Source organism: Balaenoptera musculus, chromosome 17, assembly GCF_009873245.2.
Source record: "Balaenoptera musculus isolate JJ_BM4_2016_0621 chromosome 17, mBalMus1.pri.v3, whole genome shotgun sequence".
Taxonomy (NCBI): Eukaryota; Metazoa; Chordata; class Mammalia; order Artiodactyla; family Balaenopteridae; genus Balaenoptera; species Balaenoptera musculus.
In genome coordinates, this window is record NC_045801.1 from 52744612 (window position 1) to 52771736 (window position 27125).

General features: G+C 35.1%; 1 protein-coding gene across 5 annotated transcripts in view; it reads right to left on the reverse strand.

Moving 5' to 3' along the window:
• RALYL (RALY RNA binding protein like) overlaps positions 1–27125 on the reverse strand; it is an 858672-nt gene that overhangs the window by 65659 nt on the left and 765888 nt on the right. For 4 of the 5 annotated variants that reach the window (XM_036829779.1, XM_036829782.1, XM_036829781.1 and 1 more), the window contains 2 exons: positions 17122–17235; positions 3539–3711 (listed from right to left, as the gene is read on the reverse strand). In XM_036829779.1, coding sequence (XP_036685674.1) covers positions 3539–3711; positions 17122–17235 — 287 coding nt within the window. The remainder of the gene's footprint in view (positions 1–3538; positions 3712–17121; positions 17236–27125) is intronic. The other variant, XM_036829780.1, reaches the window with a different exon arrangement.

A 27125-nucleotide genomic window follows, 5' to 3' on the forward strand; every position in this document is an offset into this window, starting at 1 on the left:
GTATCCTTGCTGAATCTGTAATCATACCCACTCTTCAAAAAGAAAAGATTTGTGTTTTTACTTTCCTTTTCAGGAACCAAGTATGATTTGGTTCATGTGGTCTGGAAAAGAGAAAATAGTAGACACCAGAACAGGGAATTTTCTCTTGGCCAATCACTGGGGGGGACTCCCCAGTCTCCATTTAGACTGCAGGGACTGAGGGCTACACTCACCCTCACTCATTGTTTTCCAAGTTTTAGAAATGAAATGAGATACTAGAGATAGTATCCTTACCTCTCATTAGCTAAACCCCCAATTATAATGCAGGAGTTGAGGGAGAAAACCTGAGAACCTCCAGGCAGCAATAGTTCTAATCAGTTACTTTCTGTGTGTTTAGAACATAAACCAAACACCATGGTTTGGCTTTGTTCCCCTGGCTGCATGCTCAACCCTTGCTCTTTCAGACATGGTGTTCCTGGAACACAGACTCACTCAGAGGAAAGATCAAACAAAATGGATTTTAGAAATTTCTGACCTAACCTTACTATTTTGCAGATAAGAAAGTTGAGACTCAGAGGTTATGTTTAAGGTGAATCGATTGGATTGGATAGTGACAGATCTGGGACTAAAATGGGCCTTGCTATCTCTTTCATGACAACTGACTTTTCATAGCTGTCTTACTCTTGTACTTCTATCTGATATTTGGAGTGATTTCATGCACATGTAGATGAGCCATCTTGCATCTGAGCCTCTCAGTTCATTGAATTCTTCATATGCAGTGACTTTTCTTCTGATCCCACTTCCATCACCCCCTCCCATGGATTTTCTCATCACCTAATTGTCACTCCTCTGAAATATCTCAGTCTCTGAGTACAACCATTGCTTTTATCTTATTCATTTCCTTTCCTTTCCTCTGGTCCTTAACGGTATAGGGACTTCTATTCCCTTTGTGCCTCTGTTTTCTCCTTCTCAGCCCCCTCCTATGTTCCCCTCCTTCCCTGCTCAACAGTGGTTCTCAAAGAGAACCCCAGACTGGCAGCATCAACATGACTTGGGAACCCATTAGAAATGTGAATTCCCAGACACACTCAGCATACTGAATCAGAAACTCTTGGAATGGGACACAGCAATATGTGTTTTAGCCATCTGGAATGGGAATTAACATACTCCAGGTTATTCTGATACACCTTAAAGCTTGCAAACTACTACTCTTTAATTCTTGGTCTCTAGCCTCAACTGGCTATGGACACTAACCATCAATCTTTATATGTTTTCCAAATTAGTGATCTTCTATGTTTTCCATACTCGCTTCTTCAAATCTTCTCCTTTCTCTTTAAATCTGTGACAATGCCCATCTCTCCTCACTCTCCAGAGATTATCACCCTCTGACTTACAGTTCGTGCTTGAATTCCCTCAACACCTGCCACCAAATCCTCAGACTTACTACAGTTTGTTGCAATGAAAGAGTCCCTCTTCATGTCAAAGGCAAGCCTATACATACGCCTGTGTCCTAAATTCCTTTCCTGTCAGCACTGGGGACTTTCTTTCTCCTCAGCAAGTTCTCTCTCTCTCTCCTGGCATCTTCCATCCAATTTTAATTTAAATTCACGCACTTAGGGATTTTGATTCTAAGTGTGATAAAAGCACTGTAGGGTTTTAAGCAAGGGAGTAGCATTACCTGGTATACAGTTTAAAAAGATTTTTATCCTCCTTGTGTGGAGAATGGATTGCATGGGCTGAAGCAAAAAAGTCAGTTTAGCTGTAGTGGAGATGTAACTAGCTTTGGGCTATGATTTGGAGGTAGAATGAATTGGGGAAGGTGGAGCGAATCAAAAGTAATCGTCGTCTTTTTGGTTTTTAACAACTGTGTGGATAATGATGTTGTTTACCAGAAAGAGGAAGGCTGGAAAGTAATAAGATGGCTGGAAAAAATCAAGAATGTTTCTGGCATGTTAAGTTTCAATTTTTTATTGAACATCTTTGAGGAGAGAGGCATCTACTTGAGTCTAGAGTTCCAGGAAGAGATGAAAAGTAGAAATATAGATTTAGGAATCTTTGACCTATAAATAATACTCAAAGCTCTGGTGTCTGATGAAGTTACCTTGTGAAAGTGTGTAGAAAGAGAAGGTGGCCCATAACAAAGCCCTGGGCTATTCCATTATTTAGTGGGAATATGGAGGGACTGTTTCTAGCACGGGTGAATGAGAATGAACAACTAGTATTCTGAGAAATCCTCCTAACCAGTTTCAGCCAAATTCTGCTGATAGGTTAATTAAAATAAGAACGGAGAGGCAACTATAGGTAATGGCAACATGGACGCTTTCAGAGACCTCAACAAAAGCAGTCACAATGAGATGGTGACAACAAAAATCTGATTAGAATGGCTTGAGGAACTTATGCTGTTGGATTAAAGTCCTGCCTAAGGAGAAGTTGAGAAACTTGTTAGTCTTTCATTCTAGTCCCTGATCAACAGACTCTAGAAAGCAAAACAGTTCTAAAAATAGGTACTCAAGTCCTTCAAACTGAGGCAGACTTTTGTAAAAATAAGGGTGGTTGTTAAAGGCTCATATCTGAAAAGTTTAAATAAAGGTACCATCAATTTAAACAGAACTGGAATGTTAAAAATCAATATAGAATTCCATAAATGAAACTAGGGATAGGGTAGTTACCATGCCAAAACAACAACCACGACAAAATCAGTTAAATAACAGTAGGTATTAAAACAAATTGGAATCTGATATTACCTAGGATAAGTCAAGTTTAATGCAATCAGTCCATAGATACTTGAGAGCTGGCAACACACACACACACTACACACACATTTGCCTTATTCTTATTAGTCAGTCCCTTTAAGATAGTATATTTAATTTCATGACTGATAAAATATGAGGAGTAGCATTCTCATCAGCATATATTTACCAAGGCCCTGGTGTGTTTATACAGGAAAGAACATCTGGAAATGAGCAGTATAATGATTACAACATTGGGAAAACAAAACATGTAAAGAATCAAGTCTCAGTCAAATCCGCAACTCATAAAAGCTGGTTATCAAGCAGCACAGGCACTGAAGATGATAAACTGGTTATACACCGAAGGATCATCTTAGCAGATTGTACAAAGGGCTGTTGGCCATATAACTAATATAATTATCATCAGTGAGTGACACTACTAAATAAGAGGGGAGCCATGTATCATCCAATAAATGGTTGTTTTATTACCAGGATATTATACCCATGTACAGTTCATGTGTAGCTGCACAAACACAAGATTCCTTTCATGATGAAGCATTTGAGAAAAAGAATCTTTCATATGAGGCTGTAAATATACCTAATCTCATATATAATATTCCTGTTCATTCATTTATTCCCTCATATTTTAAATTAGCAAAAATATATTGAGCACTTATTATGTGCAAAGCACTGTCTGAGGTTGCCTTAAATATACATATGTAAGAAAGAAATAAGCCCCCAATAATTAATCTATATTTTAGAATGAATGAGTCACTGACATGCTGGTACTATTACCAAAGGTGTGTGGACACCAAATGTTTAGTTCCTACCAGCTCATGACCCCCATCTTCATCGAAGTCCTCCTCTATCCCATCAGTCATCTCTTCTCCATCGGCATCTGGCCCTCCTTCAGCAGGCTCCTCTGTAGAGTGGTCTGCATTCTCTGACACACATTCATCTTGGATCAGCTCTATACTCTCTTCCAATTGCTTCTTCTGAGCTTCTGGTGGGGGGGGAAAAAGCAAATGACTACTACTTTGGGTTGCTCATGAGCCATTTGGATAAACCATGAAAAAACAGCCTATGAATGGGTAAACTCTGTACTATTAAGTGTGTGAGGAAGATAAAGTAATATTACATTGAGGTTGAATTTATTCAGTCATGTAAATTATGTTCATATATCTGTGTATTTACATGTAAGCATATTATTTTTTAACAGAATTAGCAAAAAATTGGGGAATGCAGATGGTACTTGTATATAAAGGAACAAAGATTTACATAAACAGATTGATCTTTCTGGTTATATATAGTCCTTTCTGATAAGGATGTTCTCTCTAAGGAGAAAATACAGCAAAAAAAAAAAAAAAAAAAAAAGAAAAGAAAATCAGCTAAAACATAGAATTTGTTCACTCAAGGAAGGAAGATGAAGAAATCTCTCACTGACAAGTTCAAACCTAAGTGAAGAAGACAAAAACTCACTGAGGAAAAAAGTACAAAAGCAGATATGTTGGCTGTCAACAACATGTCCATGTGAACAATCCTTTGATATTTTACTCTAAATTCTGTTGGTAGATGTGGTTAACCACAAAGGTTAAAAATAAAATTCTGGTGTAAGAGAGCCTGCGTTCAATGTCGAGCTTCATCATTTACAAGCTTTGCGATGCTGAAATGATAAACCCTCCTTGTGCCTCAGTTTTCTCATCCACACAATTAGGATAGATAGATTTTAACTTTCAGGGCCTAGAGTAGTAAATCAAAGTGTTTAGTTTAGTGATTTGCAAATAGTAAGTGCTCAACAAATGAAGCTACATTCTACATTAACAGAATTCCCTCTAATGCCAGGGTGTGTGCATTTCGTTCACAGAAATTTGCCCAAATGGGAATTATGCTGACAACATAATAATTATTTCCCCTAGTGGTTGGTTTTCTTCTCTTGTGAAAATACCAAGAAGCACTGGGTATTGAATAAATGAGATTATCTTATGTACCTCCTTCTCTTATTCCCATGTGTACATGACTATGTCAAAAGCTATGTGCTTTTCACACTCATTTTGATTATTATTATTTTATCAGATGATTATCCCATTATTCGAGTTTTAAAAGATGTTGCACTTCGAGTTTATTTATTTATATTTTACAGCAATAAGGATAGTTTATAGAGCCAAAATATTTTGGGGTATTCATTCTTGGTCTTTTTCGTAATGTGAGTTAAAAGGAAAATAAGCATTGTTATATACATTTTGACTCAGCACAAATCTTTTCAAACATAACTAATATGTAAATCAATAAATGGATAAACATTATGTATAAGTAAACAGATATTCTCTCCTATAAATTGTTTAAAATTGTAATAATAGTTACTTATATAAATACAGGCATAACTCCAAGGAGATATTGCGGGTTCAGGGTTCAGTTCGAGACCACTTTTTTTCTGTTCTTTGCTGTACACCTGAAACTAACACAATATTGTAAATCAACTATATTTTAATTTAAAAAAAAGCTGTGATGGGCAGACTAGTGAGAGCACTGAAAAGTTTGGAATCCTTTGATATTAATCATGGCTTATGCTCCACCCTGTTGCCTCTGTATCACTGATCCTGGAAGACACATGGATTTGGCTACTCTAGTTTGATCTTCCACTCTTTCTCCTAAAAGAGGTTTTTGTACTTATCACCGGACCCCCTCACTTCTAGCCACTCTGGGTCACTACGTTGGTGATTCAAATGCTCCCAAGTCCTGGTGTTGGTATTTTAAGAAAGAAAAAGGAATGAAGGTCTGGGATTGGATAATTATTATTCTATTAAAAAAGTCCCTAATATTACAACTTCTCCTAAAGTCAAACTTTCTCAATTTTAAGTCATTGTGTTTATTCTTTTGTTATAACACACAAATGGGCTTCTGGTTAAAATTCACATTGTATTGGAAATTCATTTGGTCTGGCATATCTATTTCTTCTCTAATGACTTCAGAAATATATGTTCTCTAAGAACCGTCACTTTTTGATGTTGAAAGTTATATTGTTTCTTTTTTTTTTTTTCTCTAGAAAATCTCTGGTCCTAAAAGTGTAATGGATTTTCAGAGAATGTATGTAGGACCAGATCTCGGAGTTGTGTAGTCCTCATTTGGCTTTGTGTAACAATTTGCTTCAGTTATCTTTGGAATCAAAGTTGACTTTCCTGATCTTCTTAGTTGAATACAACCCCTCCTCCTTTGATCAACCAAAACGTGGATCAGATAGTTCTGTTGTTGTCTTCTCCTTTTCTCATTAGTGTTTAAGCTTTCTTGAAACTTGAGCTATTGCCTCAAAAGGTCATTATCACACTCTAAGGGGATAATGAAGATATCAATCTTTGATAAAGTGAAAAGTGCAATACTAGTCAGTTATCAAGAAATATTTTGATGTTCTCTGTACCCCTCATTGAATGCCTTATACAGAGAAGAGATAAGGTATTAGAGAGAATATAGGATTTGAGATCCACACTTTTGTTAATTACTAGTTCTATTAACCGTAATTTTCTTTTCTAAAAAATGAGCATAAAGATGACATCTTTCAGAAGGCTACAGTATGCTCAAATGAGGAAAAAGAGGTGAATGCGTTTTTTAAACTATAAAGGGCACACAAACATGTTCTCTTAAGAGGTTCAAAATAGTTCTTGAGTTGAATCTATATTGATTACTTGATTGCTACAGATAAGTTGTCCATATCAAAATAATTCATCACTACTGATCATTAAGAATCATATATTACAAAGACAATTTTGGCTTTGACCTGGTCCCTTAATTTCTGTTTAGACAGACATAGTGTTTTAAGTTACTCTGTTTTGTGTATTAATATACAACATACCTGTAATTCCTCTGATGACCTATTTCAAAGGCAGTTGTGTATTAATATAGTTCATTGCAAAAACATCCTATAACATCCTCATTCATCCATTCATTAATTTGAAAGCTAGATGCATGGAAGACATTATCTGGGTTGAGAAAAAAAGCTTAATTATAATGGCAATTGATTCATAGGAGTTTAACAGAAATACAATCAGTCTGTGCTTTAGTAATGTGGCCACCATAGATTTTTGTCATTATCTCAATGGGAAATGTTATAATCAATAAGCAGTTATAGGGTTCATGAAAAAAATCACACATGAAAGCATATCTTGTTTATAAAACTGTTGGTTCACAGTTTACCAAGCAGTTTTGATCCAGTTATTATCTTGTTGAAATAGAAAGAAACAAAGCAACTTGTTCTATTTTTATGAATAATTATCTAATTCTACTTCTATTAGAAATGAGTAGTTTATTAGTAGTTGTTAGTTTTTTAGTTTATTCTTAACTTCATAACAGTCTCCTTATCTGCATAATTCTTTTTCTACTTCTCACTTTTACTTTTTATTGTGAGTGTGTGTGTGCATGTGTGCGCACACACGCGTGCATGCATTTATGTCTCTACTACTGAAGCTTTTTTGGGGCAGAAACCTTTTTATACGTTTTTGTATCCCTGGTGGCTCAGAGGATTACATGTAAATTAAATATTTGTTGAATATATTCATGAATTTTTGTGGAACTAAAAAGTGAAAATAAATGTCTGGGTATCAAATCTTTATATAGAGTCACAGTGATTTTTGAATTTGGCACCATGGTAGCAAAAATACAAATTCAAAGAACCTAAAAGAAACCTCCTTGAAACATTCTACACAAGAGCCCCACACCACTAAGGCAAAATCAATCGTGGGGTATGAGAATTTCTGAGAGGAAAATTGCTCATGTTTATAACTGACAAGTCTCCAGGAGAAAAGTAAACTATGAAGTCTTCAAGTGCTTGCGGGAGGAGGGCTGCCTTTGAACACTGGCATTTTTTTGAGTCTTTGTTGACTTTTTAAGTCAGAGTGAAGGACAACCACAACATTTCTTTGTGAGAAAAGTGAGTTAGTTTTAGATTTTTAAAAGAATATATCAGGAACCAAAAAGTTAGCAGTTTGTGCCTAAAAGATATCTCTAATATTATATAAATTATGAATTTCAACAGAAAAAAGTTTATTTTGGCTGCAAATTAGTAAGTGTTTACAAAGTGCTGACTATGGGACATTCATTACCTTTAGGCCTTGAAATATCCTGAAGGGCAGGCTTATTTATCATTTTTCCAGAAGGAAAAATTGAGGCATACATATATTCAGTAAGGTGCCCACAGTTACTATATACAAGAGTTGAAATTACCACCTAAGGTTATCTAACTCCATAGCCTGGGCTGCTTTCTAATATATCTCTAGAAAAAAAAGCCTAATTTCACATACCAAGGGAGTGTTTTGAATCTCTTCAGGAGCCAGATAATTTTTTTTTTTTTTGAGGTTTTAATTTTTTTAAATTAAAAATTATTTTTACTGAAGTATAGTTGGTTTACAATGTTGTGCTAATTACTTCTGTGCAGCAAAAATATTCAATTATATATACATTCTATTTGTAACTATTCTTTTCCGTTATGGTTTATCATAGGTTATTGAGCATAGTTCTCTGTGTTATACAGTAGGACCTTGTGGTTTATCCATCCTATATATAAAAACCTACATCTGGTAACTCCAGCCTCCCACTCCATCCCTCCCCCAAACCCCGCTCCCTTGGCAACCACCAGGCTGTTCTCTATGTCCATGATTCTGTTTCCATTTCCTAGACAGGTTCATTTGTGTCATATTTTAGATTCCATGTATAAATGATATCATATGGTATTTATCTTTCTCTTTGACTTACTTCACTTAGTATGAGAATCTCTAGTTGCACCCATGTTGCTGCAAATGGCATTATTTCATTCCTTTTAATGGCTGAGTAGTATTCCATTGTATATATGTACCACATCTTCTTTATCCATTCATCTGTTGATGGACATTTATGTTGTTTCCATGTCTTGGCTATTGCAAATAGTGCTGCTATGAACATAGGGGTGCATATATATTTTTGAATTATAGTTTTGTCTGATGTATGCAAAGGAGTGGGATTGCTGGATAATATGCTAATTCTATTTTTAGTTTTCTGAAGAACTTCCATACTGTTTTACACAGTGGCTGCACCAACTTACATTCCCATCAACATGTAGGAGGGAAGAACCAGACAATTTTAAATTCAAGAATGAAGAAATCTTCTTAGTTAGAAGCACATGTTCAAACTAAACAATGACTATCAAAGGAAACGAAGTGCAAGTGACAGGTGAATACTTCTGTTTAAGGGAAAATGCCTCAGGCTTTAAAAAGCCCTGAAAGGAAAGAATTTGATATAAAATTTTAATCCTCATATTCAAATTTTTTTTCCCTGTACTTCTCATTTCTATTTCAACATGTATATATGATTTAGAAGGCAAGTTAGAATTGTTGGGATTTATGTTCAAAGCATTTTTATTAAATTCAGTTTGCTGTAGAGCTATTATCATTAATATAACTTTGAAAATTGGTTGAGTTGGCAATTAAGTTTTTTGACATGCTGGCTTAATTGCTAGCTAATTGCTAGCTGTATTGTACTTAGCAGATGGTTGGAAAGAATGTTGATATAAAAACAGTCACATTATTCATCAGAGCCAGCTAGTAGCCTCAAACTATTGTTTTCACATTGCAGTACAAACTGTATTTTTAAAAAAATTCTACAATACCTGTGTATAATATGAATTTAACTCAATGATTCCAGTAAATGCCATTTAGAAAGATGCACTTATTATGGCTGGTGTCACTAACAATGACATAAATGAGCATTAGGAAAGGTATGCAGGAGGAATGCTTTTAGATTAAAATACCAGTTACATAAGTACATTCCTGGTGAAAATGACCTCAAAGTTGTTCACAAGAAGTATTCTCGATAGTTGAGGTGACCATAGATTCAATATAAATCACTTAAAAAAATTACTGAGATATTGTGTTTATTTAAATCTTACAATAATTTTAAGGAATAGATATTATTTTACCCATTTTATAAATTTTATAATGACCTTTCCAAATTTTATGCAGGTAGTAAGTTCTGGGACTAGGTCTCTAGTAGGATGTGAACCTAGTTCTGTTTGATTCCCAAGTCTGGGGCCTTGGATATTTTAGTAGTGTAAATCTATTTGCACCAAGGAAGATGAATTAGGGAGGAACTAGAAGTGTAGATAACAGCTAAAAGTTCTTAAAAAAAAAAAAAAGGTGACTGCAAGAGAGCAAGTGAGCGGGCTTGGGTATCAGCAGTACCATTGAGAAAATAGAAGGGATGGAGTAAAAAGATGCCAAAAGCCAGATTTTGCAATACTGGCTATAATAGTAATAGAAGATGATATCGAGGTTGGCAATGTGATTGACAGGATTTATGTAATGGTGATGTGACAGAGGCAGGGTGCAGAGAGAAGAGTATATTTAGAGGAGAAAGAGTTTAATTTTTAAAGACTATGATTGAGTTGTTATTAAGAAAGCTTTAACATTCCCCTCAGCTTGATTGCACTTTTGACAGACTCCATTCTGATTATGGGCCCTGACCTCCTTTTTCTTACATCATTTACTTTAGAAATCTTGCACTTGTAAATTCTTTCTATGCCCCTTTGAGTTGTACATCTTTTATAACCCAGGCATGTCTTTTCAAGACCTGGAGGCTCTCCCTTTGAAATGTAATCATCAGAGAAAGATAGGACTCCTGGCTCCCAGTCTCTGTGGGCCAGTAGGAGCCTAACTTCCATGGAGTCAATCAGCAAACATGGATGGCCTCATCATATTGATCAACCTCCCTACTAACATCCTCTAATACTTTTCAGTCAGCTCACTCTTGCATTTAAAAACCCTCCTACCTTTTGTTTTGGTAGAGCTGAGTTCAATTTCCATCCCCTATTGCAATAGTTTTGACCCCTATTACAATAGTCTTGAATGAAGTCTTCCTTGCCATTTTTAACAAGTGTCCAGTGACACTTACCTGAGGGATGGCCACTGGAGCTCTCTAGGAAGCAGCTGGAAAAGTTTTGATCCATTTGCTAGAGGCAACTCAATCTCTTTTTTTCCCCCGTAAATTGAGCTTCTTTAAAACATTTAATTTTTGTAGTTAAATATTTCTACAAGACTTGTTAATGAAAACAGTAGTCTTCTCTTCCCATTTGCTTACCATTTCCAGCTCTTTAAGAGCTTTATACTCACTTAGCTGATTCTTTTAAATATGTGTCCTCATATTTCTAAATAGCATGTTTATATTGCTACTTCTTGATTAGTTTTATATGCTATCTATTAACATCACCCTTGGAAAGCTGAGGATTCAGCTTACTTCCCATCCCCACTTACTTCCCATCTCCCTCAAGAGTTATATTGTAAATTGTATTAGATCAGTTTTCAGTTTTTACATAAATTAAAAAATGTAAATGCATTGGGCAGCTAAGTTGTTTGTATATAATGAATAATTTGTTCTTTTCCAAACAATATTTGACTTTCTTTGGAATTAAAAATTGTCTTAGGTTGTTTGTTTTAAACTTGGTACTTGTACTAAGTACATGTACTCCTTTCTATATGCTTAAACAAACTTACCTGTCCCTCAACCAGATGTGTAAATCTCATCTCAACCAATTCACTTCCCCAACTATTAGCCACTGAATACATTTCATCTTCTTGAAAAAGTCTCTCCCAGAACCTTTGAACAGGTCTGATCTGTACTCATTACTTTCCAGGTCTCTTTCACAGCTCATATGCTAGAATCTTCATTATCATTATCCTGAGGATTCCCTTTGCCCTTGGATTCCCTGCTTTGGGAAAGTCATGTTATTCTGTTTCTTGGTTTAACTCCTTGTTTTGGTGAAGTATATCTTCAGTAATTGTCAGAGAAACGGTGAATTGGAGGTAAGTTTTTTAAGCCTTGTACATCTGAAAATATCTTCAATCTACCCTCACTTTTTAATAGTTTGGGAATTAGGTATAGAATTGTAGGTTGCAAGAGGATGTTTTCATTGCTTTCTAGCTTTTAGTGTGGCTGTTGAAAGGCCCATTGGCATTCTCATTTGTTTCCTTATATAAAAACTGTTCTCTCTCTTTTCCTCTCTTTCTCTCTGGAAGCTTGTAGGATCTTCTCTTTGCCCCCATGCTATGAAATATCACAGTTTTATGCTTTGAAGCACATCTGTTTTCATGCCCTGTTTCAGGTACTCCGTGGATCCTTTCAATCTGGTTAACTATGTTCTTCAGTTTTGGTTATTTCTTCCCCCCCAAAAATTGTTTTTGGATGCTCCTTCTCTTTCTTTCTGAAACCCTGTTTTTCAGATAGTCATCCAGTAACTTTCATATCCTTCCCTTCCGATTTTCCACCTGAATTTTCTTCTGTATTGTCTGGGAGAGTTTCCCCAATTTTGTCTTTCAATCCTGTTTATTTGTGCTATCGTATGTTAATTTCTAAAAGCTCTTTTATCTGCCCTTTAAATACTGAGTTTTAGTCTTGTGTTCTTATTTCATGAATGAAATACCTTCTCTTTCTCTCTGAGGGTATTAATCAGTGATTTTTTTTTTTTTTTGAAGTTTTATTCTTCCTGCACAATCTGTTTCCTCCAATTTTTAATTATTTTTCTCTTCTTTTTTTGGTATTTGCTTTTTACATTAAATGTTTTCTGCCATCTGGTGAACCTTGTCTCTTTGTATTAAGAGTGGGGTATTAAAATATGGATGGGAAGCTTTGTAAGCATAAGGGGGATATCGTTTCTGCAGGGTGATCTTGCTGACTATTTCTTTGGGTGGCATCCATGCCAACATCTTTAAATCCTTTCTCTTCAGCTGCTCATATTCCCAACTGAAACCTCTCCTAGTGTCCTGCCAGTAGTCTGGCAGCTGAAGGGGAGGAGAATGCTTGGAATTTCTGTAGTAATTGTGTAAACTTCTGCTTTTCTCCCTGTTTTTAACTGCTCTCAAATTTGTTTGTTTTCTATTAGCCCTGAGATATGCTGTTTTAGCTTTTTTAGAGGAAACTTCTCAAGACTTCTAGTGGGCCAGTGACAGTTGGGAATGGTAACACAGGAATCTGTTTCTTTAACAGACTTTCAGCCATTTATACCCTCTTTTCCAGAGGACTATAATGGCTTTGATTCTGAGCCTTTTGGGAGTTCTGTGGTTAAAACTGGACTTATTTCTAGAATGCGATAAGTCAGGTACACTTCTCCATCTGCTGTTTAGCTTCTAAAATTTTGTTCCCATTTTCTTTATGCCTAGGGATTTTCATTTTTTAAACCTGTCATTATTTTAATGCAGATTCAGGAGGGAGTAGAGCTCAATTCACGTGTTCAGTCCAACATCTGTAACCAGACACATCACCAATCTAATCCAAAGTGTAAGATAGCAGTTAGGTATTCAGGACAGAACTAGTAGCCACGTTATAGGTGGCAGCAGTCAGATCATATCTGGAGCAACGTCTTCCATTCTGAGTACCACACTCTGTAGTTGACAAACTATACAGTGACTAGAGAAGAGAGATGACAATGGTTCAAGATGCAAAACTAAATGACATGAGAAGCAGCTGAAGAAATTACTGATATTTATCTAGAGAAAAGAAGGCGTCAAAGATGCTTTGACCAAGATTTGAATGAAGCTAAGTTGAGCATCTATGGGCCAATTATATTGACTCTATTCAAAAGCTTTGGAAGGGTGAGAATACTACAGCTCTTTTATATATTTAATTGGCTGTTACATCCACAAGGGATTAGATATTAAGCTTCATTTCAGGGGACATAAAAAGAGTAACTGAACCAAGTGAAAGCAAAGTCCATTTTGGCTCCGTATAAGGAGAACTTACTTACCATAGGAGTCTTAGACACAAATATGATCAAGGACCAAGCAAGTAACATAAATGTGTAAATTGGCTGGATAAAGGTATTAGCAAACTGAAAAGTGCATGCCATGTATAATATGGCAGCAGTATTGAAAGATTCCAACTTTTCAAAAGAAGTTATATATCTTGACATTTATCTGTAATATTCTAATTCTTGAACATTAATTTATTAAAAAAATTCTGTATCTTTTACCAAACATATGGGCAGGATGAATTTATCCTGATGGGACTGATGTGTGACCTCTCTAGTGGTTAGGTCTAATGGATAGGGTAGGTTGGCTATTCTCATTGGAATTGTCCAAGTGAGTTTGGCTGGTCATATAGGAAGCACATCACTGAGAATAAAGTTGAATTAAAGAATGCCTAATTGCCTTTTCATATCAGAGAGTCTTTGCCTGAAATTTGATTTTTTAAAAGATGTCATTGCTCATTGTATGATACTCAGTCTTTAGTTTTTCTTCTCACTCCTTTCACCCTTTATGTTCATTTTACATCACTGTGTAAACCACATATAAATTGTGGTCTTCATATATGGCAATTTATGATTCTCTTTTAAAAGAATTATCTAAGAATGAGGCAAAATTGTAGGCTAAATTGATATGTGTTATTTGTTGTTTTCAATAATCTATAGTCACCATATCCCAAAGTAATGCTATTTGAATTATCCAAATAGGAAAAAGTAACATATGCAGGGTGGATTCATACTAATCATAATTTAGAAGCTGGAATATATGTTTGAGGCCATAGTCGCTTCATACTAATCATAATTTAGAAGCTGGAATATATGTTTGAGACCATAGTCCCTTCATACTAATCATAATTTAAAAGCTGGAATATATGCTTGAGGCCATAGTCCCTTCCTCTAGTTTACATTTGAGGGGCTTGAGACGTAGAAAAGTTAAATGACCTGCTAAATCGTGTCCAGTGCATAGTACATAGTGTTGGAAAAGTCAGAAAAGTTAGAGAAAAACATGACCTTGTTCTGAGGAAGTTTACAACATCAAAGGAAGAGATAGGATACCATGCAAACATCTATTAGCAGTAATTTAAGGTACAGAGAATCCAAAATGATGTCATTATACCTCGTTACAATTATTCCTGATAGCTTAGGAATTCACTTCAAACGAAAAAGAAAAAAAGTGATCCTATGAAACTTGAACTCAGGACAATCTCCATGCTGTGTGGCTTTATCCTGTTTGTAACCCTCCATCTCCTTCCTGCCACTATTCTATGCTGGAAACTTTCATCATCAAATGACTAAGAGTAAACTAAGAATGAGAGATGTATAAAAGAGCAATAGTGAAGAATAAATATTAACTACCATATAATTGGCTTGCAACCAAATAAAAATTAAAATGGGTGTCTCCTTAAAGTTAATAAGGAAATATTGAGCACTTAAAAAGAATTTTAATGTATTTCTCTCAACTTTCCATAATGTAGTATTGACTCCATACAGCCTTGCTTTCTTTTAATAAAGAAAATATAGAAAATGATCATCTTATCTCCATAAATATGAATACTGTTCAGGAGACAATTACTACGAAACTGAAATTACAAATTAAATAATTCCATTTTCTTCCTGACATGTTCAAGTAAGAAAGACATAAATATCAAAGACCTAAGCCTATCATTTTAAAAATAACTGTCTCATGACTGAGAAAGTTTAAACACGTACAAAAATAAGGTGACAGCCTTTCATGAAAAGAAAATGCAAGCTTTGAATTTTAGTGTCACGTTTATAGATGATCTTCTAAGAAGATATGTGGAAGGTATTATTCATTGCAGGAAACTGGAAATTATAATATGATAGAATAAGGATCACATTTTTCTCGTTGAGGTGATTTATATTTAAATGAGTTCTCCATAATCCTTTAAACTGAAGTGCAAATTGGTTATCAAAGTCCTTTGCTGTAAGGGTTGTTTTACATAATAATGAATTTCACAGAAGTTCCTCAAAGGGAAATATTGATTTAAGCAACATCACAGGGTATTTCAATTCCAGCAACACTTTAGATTAGTGCCATAGACAGCATATAAAAAACTTTCTAAAATCTAAATTTCTCTATTAAGAAGTGTAGGCAGCATATTTTTTCTCAATAGAAAATATAACAGAAATTTTTAATAAAAATGAGCCTATTTTATCTGTTATTTATCTACCACTTCTAATCCACATTAACTTACCAAAAGTTAGTGAGAATCTACCATGTGTTAGGTATATGGCTTATTGTTTTAGAAATAGGCTGCATGATAGTAGTAGGAAGTATTTGTTTGCCTATATATGTTTATGTTACTAACAAGACCAAATAGCACCAATTATTGAGCCTTTACTCTGTGTTAGTTACTGTACTATACAACTTACATGCTCTACTTTACTCATTTCTCACGTTGCCAGGTAGCCATTACTGTCCTCATTTTATAAATGAGAAAACTGAGGCTAAGAAGTTGTGAGGATTTGAACCACAGTATATTTCTTTCACCCATTATGCTGTAACACTACCTCACTGCTGGCTTCTTTTCAGTCTTGAACCCTGCATGCCTCATTACCAGAAGGTAAGCTCTAGTCGTCTCCCCAGTGATCCAGTCAACAAAGAGGCAGGTTCCTCTTTGTTGTAACTCAGTGGCCCTAGATCCCAAGTGGTTCTCATCAGTTAGTTGTTACCCAGGTAGCCTCACTTCAGGGAAATCCTGGGACCAGCCCCTGGGTGGAACCTGAGATTGTTCCAATGTTCCTATAACATTGGAATGGGCAGTGCTTTAACTCACAAGACCTGGGTTTGAGACCTAGGTCTATCACAAACTATTTATGTGGCTATGGAAAAATCAGTTTACCTCCTTGAACCTTCGTTTTCTCATCTGCAAAATGCAGAGGCTGGATTTGATCAATGGTTTTCAAAACTGTATTGTTTATTTTTGAAAAAGTGAAGCCCTTTTAGCAAATGAAGTCTTATGTTGAATCTCAACATATAAAACAGATACAGGTAGAGCTACATTGTTTGCAGCCAAGGCTGGGTCATATAAAAGGGTATTAGAATTTTATTAGCATGGAACGAGGGTCAGGGCAGATAATTCAAAGGAGAGAGGACATTCAGTTAAAGAATTAAGTCAGGTGATGTGGCCTTGGGTGGCCAGGCATACCATTGATACTGAGATGCTGAAAACGGGTTCTGAAGTTTTGCAGAGTTGCAGCAATGCAAGAGTGGGACTTTATAATCATGGTTTTTGAAATCTGTTAAATTTTGCTGCAGTTAATTTAATGAAATATCAATATAATTTTAGCCCAATAGAACATTTCATTAATTGATTTAATTTTCTTAAAGGTTACTTGATATTGAGATGTAAACGTTTAATTATGATCCAACTGTTACTTATTATTAGCATCAAAACACTTTTCCTTTCTTCTCTTCTTTTTAAAAATATGAATTTTAGGCAAATTGGCTCACCTTCTCTAAAAAGTTAAAAATCAGATTCCATCATTGCAAGTCTAAGCTTAAAGACTGTATTCATGTAACTGTACTAAACTCTATTAAACTTAGCCAATATCCCCCTGGGCCTGCGCTGTCTCCGTGATTGACACTGTTTCAATGGTTTAATTCTGACATGTCTGTGGCCACAGATCTTTTTCACTTACCTGTCTCCGCCTTCTGCTGCTTCTCAATCTTCTCCAGGCGCCCTAGCAAGGAGTCAATTTTAGTTTTGATCTGGGTTAATTCTTTCTTGATTGTCTGTAATTCATCTGATTTCACTGGAAAGGGGAAAAGGGATAGAATGCAACAGAACGTCAATTGCACCACGACCCACTTAGAGCACAACTCACAGACACCCCATGTTTTCTCAGGACTGTGTCACATCACATAGGATACTTTTCAATCTTATCTGTTTCTTATTGCTTCCAGTGATGTTGCAATACTGGATGACTTTGCCAATTACAAGCAGTGATTCTCAGCGATGTGAACATTTGATACTAAATCTTTTCACTGAAAGTTATGCAATGGGATAGAGGAATCTAGAAATGTTTTATACACTAACTAAAGATACTAAATTCAGTGCAAATGGTAGAGTAAATCTGTACTGTAAGATGGATTCAGATTGAGGAATGATTAAATCATGACAGGTATGCTTTGAGAACTATGATACTGCTTTGAGGACTATGTTGTAATGTATATTTTAGTGATATTTTTAATCCAGGTCCTTAGTGATTGATTGAAACCAAGACATAACATTTGTCCTCTAAAGAAGTGTCTTAAATGCTAGAGAACTCTCTCCAACTTGCTGTACTTTTGCTACTTTCTTTATTAAAAAATGCAGCAATGGGTTGTGTGTGCCTCTTTTTAAGCCCTGGGACTGGAAGGAAAGGAAATTGACTGAAGTCTCCACTGATATTTTCTACAGTTGTGGTTCCTTTTCCAGATTTTGAGTGTTTAATGGGACTATCTAAAAATGGGACTAACACAAGATTGACTACTTTTAATTTGGCAAATAAGGATGTTAAACACAACAAACATCCTACTATCAATGATAAGAAAAGGTCAGTTTCCTATTTTAAGGACAATCCTTTCAATGAAGTATGTTTATGTTTATGAAAATTGCACTGCACTGTTCTTATTTTCCCATTTCTTTGAGAATTACTGGAAACTTTGTCATGAACCCTCAATAATGAGATCAAAGATTTTTAAAGCTATAAATCTAGAAGAGCTAAACCTGTCTATGAGCTTTCATTAGGTGAGTTTTTGGGTATCCATGCCTCAGCAGAGAGCTATGCTTCAATATCTGGGGTAAAGATCTTGATTTCAGTCTATTATTCTTTTCTGTCACTTTTCCTTTCAAGTTTATAATAAACTTGGCTTGGATATTCCTGAAGAAATTGAGTGTTTAGTTTGATTGATTCTTTAGTCTTGAGAAATTTTTTATAAGTAGTTAAAAACTAAAGGCAATATATGTTTGCTTGAAATAGAGCTTGTTGTCAACTAAGACATATGATATAATCTATATGATAAATTATGTATCAATATACACTAATTGCTCAAAGGAAGAATAGATTTTTTTCCAATATAAACATGAAAAAACATTTTCTATTATAAAATCAGAAATTTTTCATAACAAGCAGCTTTTATTTATGATACAAAATAGTTTGCAAAATAAAAACTACAAGAATAAGCGATCCCGTAGAGAGTTCCTATTATGAAGAACCAGACTGAAAGTGGAACACAGTTTAAAATAGAAAATTGCTCCTATGGCAATTATTTCTAAGACATCAAAGTGTCATTGTTGAATCACAGCTAAATTTGAAACATCATCTGTCACAATTGCAAATTGATTCAGCTTTGAAGAATGATTTTCATTTCCTTTGATGGAAGCATGTCATGTAGTTTTACTTAAACCTATCAAATTTAATAGAAAATATTTTATCTTAAAACATTAGATTTCAGTGCAGGAGAAATGGGACTGCGGGTGGAAACAAATAGGATATATTTTTTAGTAAATGAAGTCACTCCTCAGCCCAGAAATGAGGTTGACTAATTATCTCCTTAAAAAACGTAACTAAACAAATCACTAATACCCTATTTAGTAGAAACTATATTAAGACTCATGTCTAACACTGTAGAAATGTCTTTTAAGATCAGAGCGATATCATTATAAAATTTGGGGCTACTTAGTTAATGCGATTCAAGCTTAGATACAGCTAAGGATGTAATCCAGACATCCTATCTGCTCTTTCCTGGTCCCTCCTAGGGAATGTTGAATCAATCTCCAGCCCTGTGCAAACTGCCCAGCTCCAATCTTGGAATGGCTAGCAGCAAATACTCATCATGGTCCTGCAAAACAAGGCTTAGAAATAGTCTTGCTTTTTGAGCAATTGTGAAAGTTGTTTCTTTACTGCATTCAGTGCTCTCCTTGGAAGAAGGGTGCCCGCTCACCTGGCCTAGTTGGTTATAGCCCTGTTGCTCCCTCCTTCAGTTGTATTCATTATCTATAGATGGAATATGGTTTTGTGCTGTTGTGTCTGGTTTCCAGATGATATTGCTGGGATGAGCCACCTCTGTGTCTGATATACTTCTCTTTCCAATCTTTTCTGACTTTTTCTACTTTTGGGGGGCTCCTGTTAACAATTTTTCCACTGCACCATGGATTAAGCTCCTATCTGTTTTTACTTACTCTATCAAAATAGATGTATATTTTACAACTATAGATCTCCAAACCTAGAATTTTAAAAATCTTTGCAACTTGGATTCCTGATATTTTTTTGAAAATTAAAGTCAGTTCAGAGTTAAGGAGAGTCTTAGGTGTAAAACATCCCTGTCCATTTTCTTTTCTTTTCTTTTTACATCTTTCTTTTCCTATCCATTTCCACTGCACTCTGAATCGGGCTTCTGCTTTTAGTTCACCCGGCCTCTTACATAGTGAACTCAGAGTAATATATATAAAAGTCGTAAATCCTCCCTACTGAAAACTTCCAGAATGTCCCCATTTCTATAGGAAAAAGACCAAAAGCACACATGCACCAACTCTTTAAACTGGTATTTAGGGTCTGCTCCAAAGTATATTTCCAGGTGTATATTCTATTTCTTATTAAAGCAAACTCTTCACTTGAACAGAACAGCTTAATGCTTAATCTAATAGTATATGGAACAAGATAGACTGTAGTTTTCATCTATGTCCATTGGAGAGTCACTTGTAATCACTAAGATTCAGGTTCCTTACCTTTAACTTCCATCCTTTACCCTAAAGGTTTGTTATAAGAATTTAATGAGATAATGAACATAAAGCACTTTAGCACCATGATCAGAATATCACCAGGCAAAATACACGGTAGAAGCAGAAGCTATTATTATTATTATTTACATGCCTATTCCAGCAAAGACTCTTTCTCTCCCCAAATATGTCTACCTGCCTTTTGGAGCTTAGTTTTAGTCTTGCCTCACCTATTAATCCTTCTTCGTTTAACCCACTGGAGGGTGTATCTCTTATCTGTAATCTATTTAACAGCATCTCACATTTACTGCTAGACACATATTGCTAGTTGATTTTTCCTTTATATATCTACTTTTCATATTAACTTGCAAACTTCTTGAGAGTGAAGACCTAATTAGGCATTGAAGAATTTTAGGAGTCACGCTTTTCTGTGTTTTAATAAGCTCCTTCTCCTCTTGTTGATTGATGAGGCTCCTGATGCTTACCATGAAGTCCTAGGCTGTGAAGTCTGTCCTCCTTAATTAAAAAAATGATATTAACAGGTTTAAGAAGAGATCCTATATCAAATTGGTACCTAATGAAAACTTTTTGTCTTCTCATCATATACCAGATTCACGAAAAATTATTCAGATTCCTGGGTAAATTATTCAGATTTCTGATGATACAACTTTTTAAAAAGAAGGAATATTGGATGGTTGTCTAAAGCAAGACCTATTAATGGATTTATCCCATCATAGGCTCTCTACAACCAAATTTTTTGAATGAAGAGAGGGCATCCAATTACTTCTTTCCACTTTCTCTCCCTCCCTCCCTCTTTCCCTCCCTCTCCTTCCTTCCTTCCTTAATAGAACTTGCATTCTTAACAGAACTTAGTTCAGTGTATTAAACACAGTAAGAATTACCAAATACCAGAAAATTTGTAGGTATGTGTATGTAGATATGGTTACACTGCACACCAACTTCAAACAGACCAACAAATTTTATTAAAAGCTTTGTGTATGTGCTGGGCACTACTTTTGAGTTGCCTGTCTAATGGGGAGATAGATAAGCAAAGAGGAAGTGCAAAAAGAAAATTAGCATGGAAATATGCCTTTTCTCCAGAAGCACTATGAGAAAAGAATACGAAAGTAACCCATGCCTGTGGTAACAACCCTTTTCCCAATTCCACCTAGTACTCTAAATCCATAATCTTCATTTTTTAAGACACATTGGCAGAGGATATAATACCATTATTTGTATTTATGTAGAGTATTAGTGCGAGTCAGGAGTATTTCTTTTTCTAAGAATAATAACGAATACTTTAAATCAACTTGTTGTTATGCAATTTTCCCCTAATATAGACAAGCTAGAAGCTTGGGAAAATGAAATCTAATTACTGAAGATTATGAATCCTGCAATTTAAAAGTTATGAATTTTAGAATTTGAGAAAATTGCTTTATTTCCTAGCCAGCTCCCACTTACCATCTCTTGCCTCATCTTCTTCTTGCTTTTCTAATTATCTTAGTCTCTACCTAGTCACACCTGTTCAGTGTCTCTTGAATATGTCTTGTGTTTTCAGACATCCATACCTTTGTTTCTGTTGTTTTTATTGACCTGTCTTACACTCTCATCTTCCTCACCTAGTAAGTGCCATTTAATACTTAAATATTCAGCTCAAATGCTACCTACATTGTAAAGTCATCCTCAACTTTCGATCATCTTCTTCAACAATCTCATCCTCTTCCCAGCCATACTTCTTTCATATGATTCTTTGCATGATCATTTCTTTAAATGTCTCTCTCCATGACAAGAGCAGGAACTACTCTCATTTTTTTTTTTTAAACTGCTCTCATTTTTTAACTCAAATGTCTAACATATTCACTCAACAATATTTATGGAGACCCAGTATTTTCAGGCTCCTTGCCAGGAGCTGGGGATGTATTAGTTAGCAAGAGGGATAAAAGTCCCTGAAATTGTGGAACTCCCGCCTAGGTGTGGAAGAAGATGATAAACAATCATCTATATATCTATATCTATATCTATATCTATATCTATATCTATATCTATATCTGGGAGAGAGAGAAAGAGGCTTGCAGCAATTTTCTTTACAAGTATACATTTAACATAATGAAAAAAACACAGATATAGCTAAGTCTAGTTAATAGTAGTGTAACAATATGTATCATTTGATAATTATATTATCTTAAACTACAAACTACACTGTTTCAAACTACAGTGAAATATACACCTCCAGATGGGGAAAAAAAATAATGAAGAAAAGAAGTTAGGGAATGCTTGGCTAGGGAATGGGTTTTGTTATTTTATACAGGGCGGTCAGGGAAAGCTCCACTAATAAGGTGACATTGGGGGAAAAGTTTCAGTAAGGGGAGAAAGCAAGTCATTGGAATGTCTAGGGATGTTGGGATGGGGGAAATATGAGGCAGAGGAACGATAAACGCAAAGGCCAGAGACAAGTGTGTACTTGAGGTGTGTAAGGGACAGCAAAGTGGCCAACGTGGCTGGAGTGGAAAGAGCAAGTGGGAGAAGAGTATGAACAGTCAGGAGGTAAGGCGGGGACTTGAGAAGGGGAAAAACACATGGAGAATATTGTACAGAGTCTTTTTGGCCAGAGTAACACTGTGGCTTTTACTCTGAGTCATGTAGGTGTCACTGATTTACCTGACGAGCATCATTCTGACTTCGTGTTGTGAAAAGACTGCAGAAGGGCAAGGGTGGAATCAGTGAGATCACTAAGAAGCCTGTGGATTATAGTTCAAGGGAGAGATGGCAGGATATTGCATCAGACCAAGGTATTAGCAGTCAGGTTGTGAGAAGTAAATGAATTCTGCATATATTCTAAAGGTGGAGGGGAAATAATCTGCGGATGGTTAGAAGTAAAGTATAGGTGAAAGAGGGGAGTCAAAGAGAACTCCATAATTTGGGGTCTGAGTAACTGGAAGGGTAGACTTGCCATTTGCTGGGATAAGGAAGACTTGTAGAAATTCAGGTTGAGGGGGAAGATCAGAGGGCCAGTTTAGACTTGATTGTGAGATGCCTATTTGAGTCCAAAGACAAGTGATAAGTAAGCAGTTGGGTATATAAGCCTGGAGTTTATGGGAGTAATCAAAGGTACAAAAATAAATTTGGCAGTAACCAGTTAGAGAGATGGTATTTCAAGTTAATATAGAGGAAGAGTTTGCCCTCGTAGTTGAGTATACACACATATTGGTGTTTTAGAAGACATTAGTAATATTACCTTCAAAAGAAAATGTCTTTTACTCTTTCCTCTAGATAAGTTCAACAAAAGAAAAATTGCAAAAAATTATAGACAAAATAAACCATACTGTCATAAAAATCTTTAGTTGTCCGGTTGAGTACAATAGTTTATTTTTGTATGGATGATTACCAGACTTGAATTTAGAATTATTCTTCAAGATCAGCAAAATGATAAATTGAAAAACAACTAACAAAGTTCCTAGGATAGATTCCTTTAGCTTGTTTTTAGACTCTAGAGAAACTAGGAGCCAGGTTATATCATACAGATAATCAAATATTTTTCTTAAACTATCACTGTAGTTTTTAGTTAGAAAAAAAAAAAAGCCACCTTAAATCATTTCAGACCTGCTCTGTCTAAATAATTCATTGATTTGGTGATAAATGTTACTGTGTTTTGATAACAGTCAACAAAATGATGTCTGTGCCTTTTGCTGTCACATGAGATACAATCCAAAAAGGAAATTAGGCACACAGAATGACACCATTTGCCTATATCAAAAAATGTGTGCTTCTCTGATTTATGTGGTGAAAAATATTTCAATTTATTTTAATCACCTGTGGGGTAAGTCTATCGAGGGACAAATGAAGACTCTTAAGCTAACTGTCTAGATCAGTGGTTCTTAACAAAGGGTAATATTGCCCTGCAGGGGACATTTTACAATGTCTGGATACATTTTTGATTGCCACGACTTGGAGAGGGTGGTGTTACTGGCAACTAGTGGGCATCTGGTCTGCTAAATTGTCCTACAGTGTACAGGTTAGCCCCCAACACCACACCAAAGAATTATATGATCAAACAAATACAAAGCCTTGGAAGCCCTGGTCTAAATAATTATATACCCTCCCTCACCAACACTGTGTTTCCTATGAAGTATTAAGAAAACTTTAAAATGTTTGTAATCATGTGACCTTTAACAATAATTCACGTTAATTTATGTTACTCTTTTAATTTCCCCCCAGCCTTTGATAAATTATATAAATATCAAAAAATATAATTTGCATAGAACTTAAATTTATTAATCACTTTTATATACACTATTTCATCAATAAGAAACCTGAGAATCTGACAATTTACATGACATTCTCAAAGCCCTATAATTTATGATTTTGTGTAATGTAGTAATCAGAACAGGTGGAGTTCAGGTTCAAGCTTAGGTCTTCCGACTATAAACTAATATGCAGAAGAAGCTAATTTGCCAGCCTAGTAAATATTTTTCAGAAGTCAGACTTTGGAGGGGGGGTGGGAGGAACTGGGAGATTGGGATTGACATATACACACTATTGATACTATGTATAAAATAGACAACTAATGAGAACATATTGTATAGCACAGGGAACTCTACTTAATGCACTATGGTGACCTAAATAGAAAGGAAATCCAAAAAAGAGGGGATATATGTATATATGATTCATTTTGCTGTACAGTAGAAACTAACACAACATTGTAAAGCAACTATACTCCAATATCAATTAATTAAAAAAACAAAAGTCAGACTTTAAAGAATTTTGCTAAAAAAGTGAAGCAATTGAAGTAATTCTCAATTTATATATGTAAATATAATTCGGCAGTTACCACCCCTATGGATGGAATTTTCTAGAAAAAGCAATTACATATATGTGCATGTGTATGCATTCATAGTACCTATGCCTATGTACATTTTTACAATTATTTATGTACATTTTTTGAAAGTGAAAATGAAATGGGGAATGAATGTATTATTTTATTCAATAACTATTCATTAAACATCTACTGTATTCATCCATGCATCTAACATTTCACTAGCAGCTGCACATATACCATATCATTTAACCCTTAAGATAAACATACAAAGTATATAATATTAAATTTGTTCTATGGATTAGAAGAGTGAATGTTAGAGAAGTTAAGTAATGTGTTTAAGGTAGCCTAGCAAAGACGCAACAGAATCAAGTTTAGAGTGGGCTGCTTGATTCCAAAGCTGTGGTTTATGCTTGTTTGTTTGATTGATTTTTTTTGCCCCAAGCCTGCCTCCTTGTTCTCATGGAGTTTACAATTAGTGGAGCCAAAAAAAATAGGTAAACAACTTATTATAATACATAAGAACATAAAATATGTAAAATCATGGAGGAATAAGTTAAATGTGTCTATTGCTTGATGTTGAAGTTACTTTTTGGTCTTCCCTACCAGACTGTAAGATCTTGAAAATGAAAGATCCTGTCTATTTTGTCTACAGAATATTTGTTTCTTAGGGGTCACATCTATTTCATCTATGGAACATCAGTTTGGCAGTAATTAAAATTATGTTACCTATGTGAGTAAAAACAGAAGCAAAATTAATTTCCATATGGTATTTCCAAAGTATTCATGAAAAAATGGGGACTTGAACTAAGACTGGAAGGATACTTTGGATTTCAGCAAGGAAACAAGATCTTCTAAGTAAAGGAAGGAGCAAATCTTAAAGAGCTTGGAAATGTGCATCAACATCCTGGCTTCTTTTAGACCCTGGAGTGTAGGTCAGAATTTGTCCCCTTGTTTCACTAACTCAAGATATTCTATAACTAAGTAGCATTTCTAAAGAAGTAGTTCATAGTCAACTGTGAAATGTATAAAAAACAAAAAAGAAAATGCAAAAAGCCAAAATAATATTGGTGACACACATTCCATAAATAAATAAGAATATACTTTGTGCAATGCAAAAGTGACTTGATGGATACATTTGTAATCTAAAATGGAGAGATTAGATGTCCATAAAAATAGCTATAAAATTAAGCAGAAGGGCTTAAGTCTCCTAATAAGAAGATGAACAATTGGTTTGGCTTTAGAGGACAGACAATACCTTTGTAGCACAGAAGGGTTCAAACTTGTTTCATAAGAATGACATTAAAATCATTAATAACGCTTATTTGTATGTAAGAAGATAATGCGTTGATAACACATTTCTTGAGATAAAGGAAAGGGCTTTCAGATGGATGTACATGAACATGAGTTTCGAAACATTTAAATAAGTGTTCCATTAAGCTAGGAGAAGAGTAAGGGGAAAACTGGGAATGGAAGTACCAGATCAGATATACCTGGATGACTACACTGAAGATTTTGGATTCTTACTTAGTAAATGGTAGTAATTTTGAATCCTGAGTGAGGAATTGACAAAGCATTTGGTTTAGAATAATCCTGCAGTTGGGCATGTAATTAACAAGATTAAGGGAGAGCACAGAGTCAAGAAAACTAGTTTTAAGAGACTATTAGAGTAGTCAAGGACTACTTATTAGGACCAGACCTAGGAAAAGAGCAGAAGAGGAAGAAGCAGAAGTAAGAAATGTTAAGGTTTATTGATTGGGCCTAATGCTCACAAACTTTTATAATCTCACAGTGGAATGATCAGCACTTTTCTGGAACTGTTAGTGGAGTACAAAGAAAAGCATAAGCTCTACAGTAAAACTGAGAAAACCATCTCAAATGTTCAAAAGCTATGTTGATATAAAGATTCTGTTGAAGCTTTTATTTGCCTTCTTTTCTGTCTGTATTTTTAAATCTGGTTATGTTAACGAGCCGCATTAAACCCTAGTGAACAAGCCAAGCACAGATGCTCACAAATGTATTTATTTATTATAAACACATTGTAATTGTTTTGGTTGGGCTGCTGTGTATCTAAATATTAGGTTGTGATTTTAGCAGGGACTTATTACTCTTTTTATACAAAGTGCTCA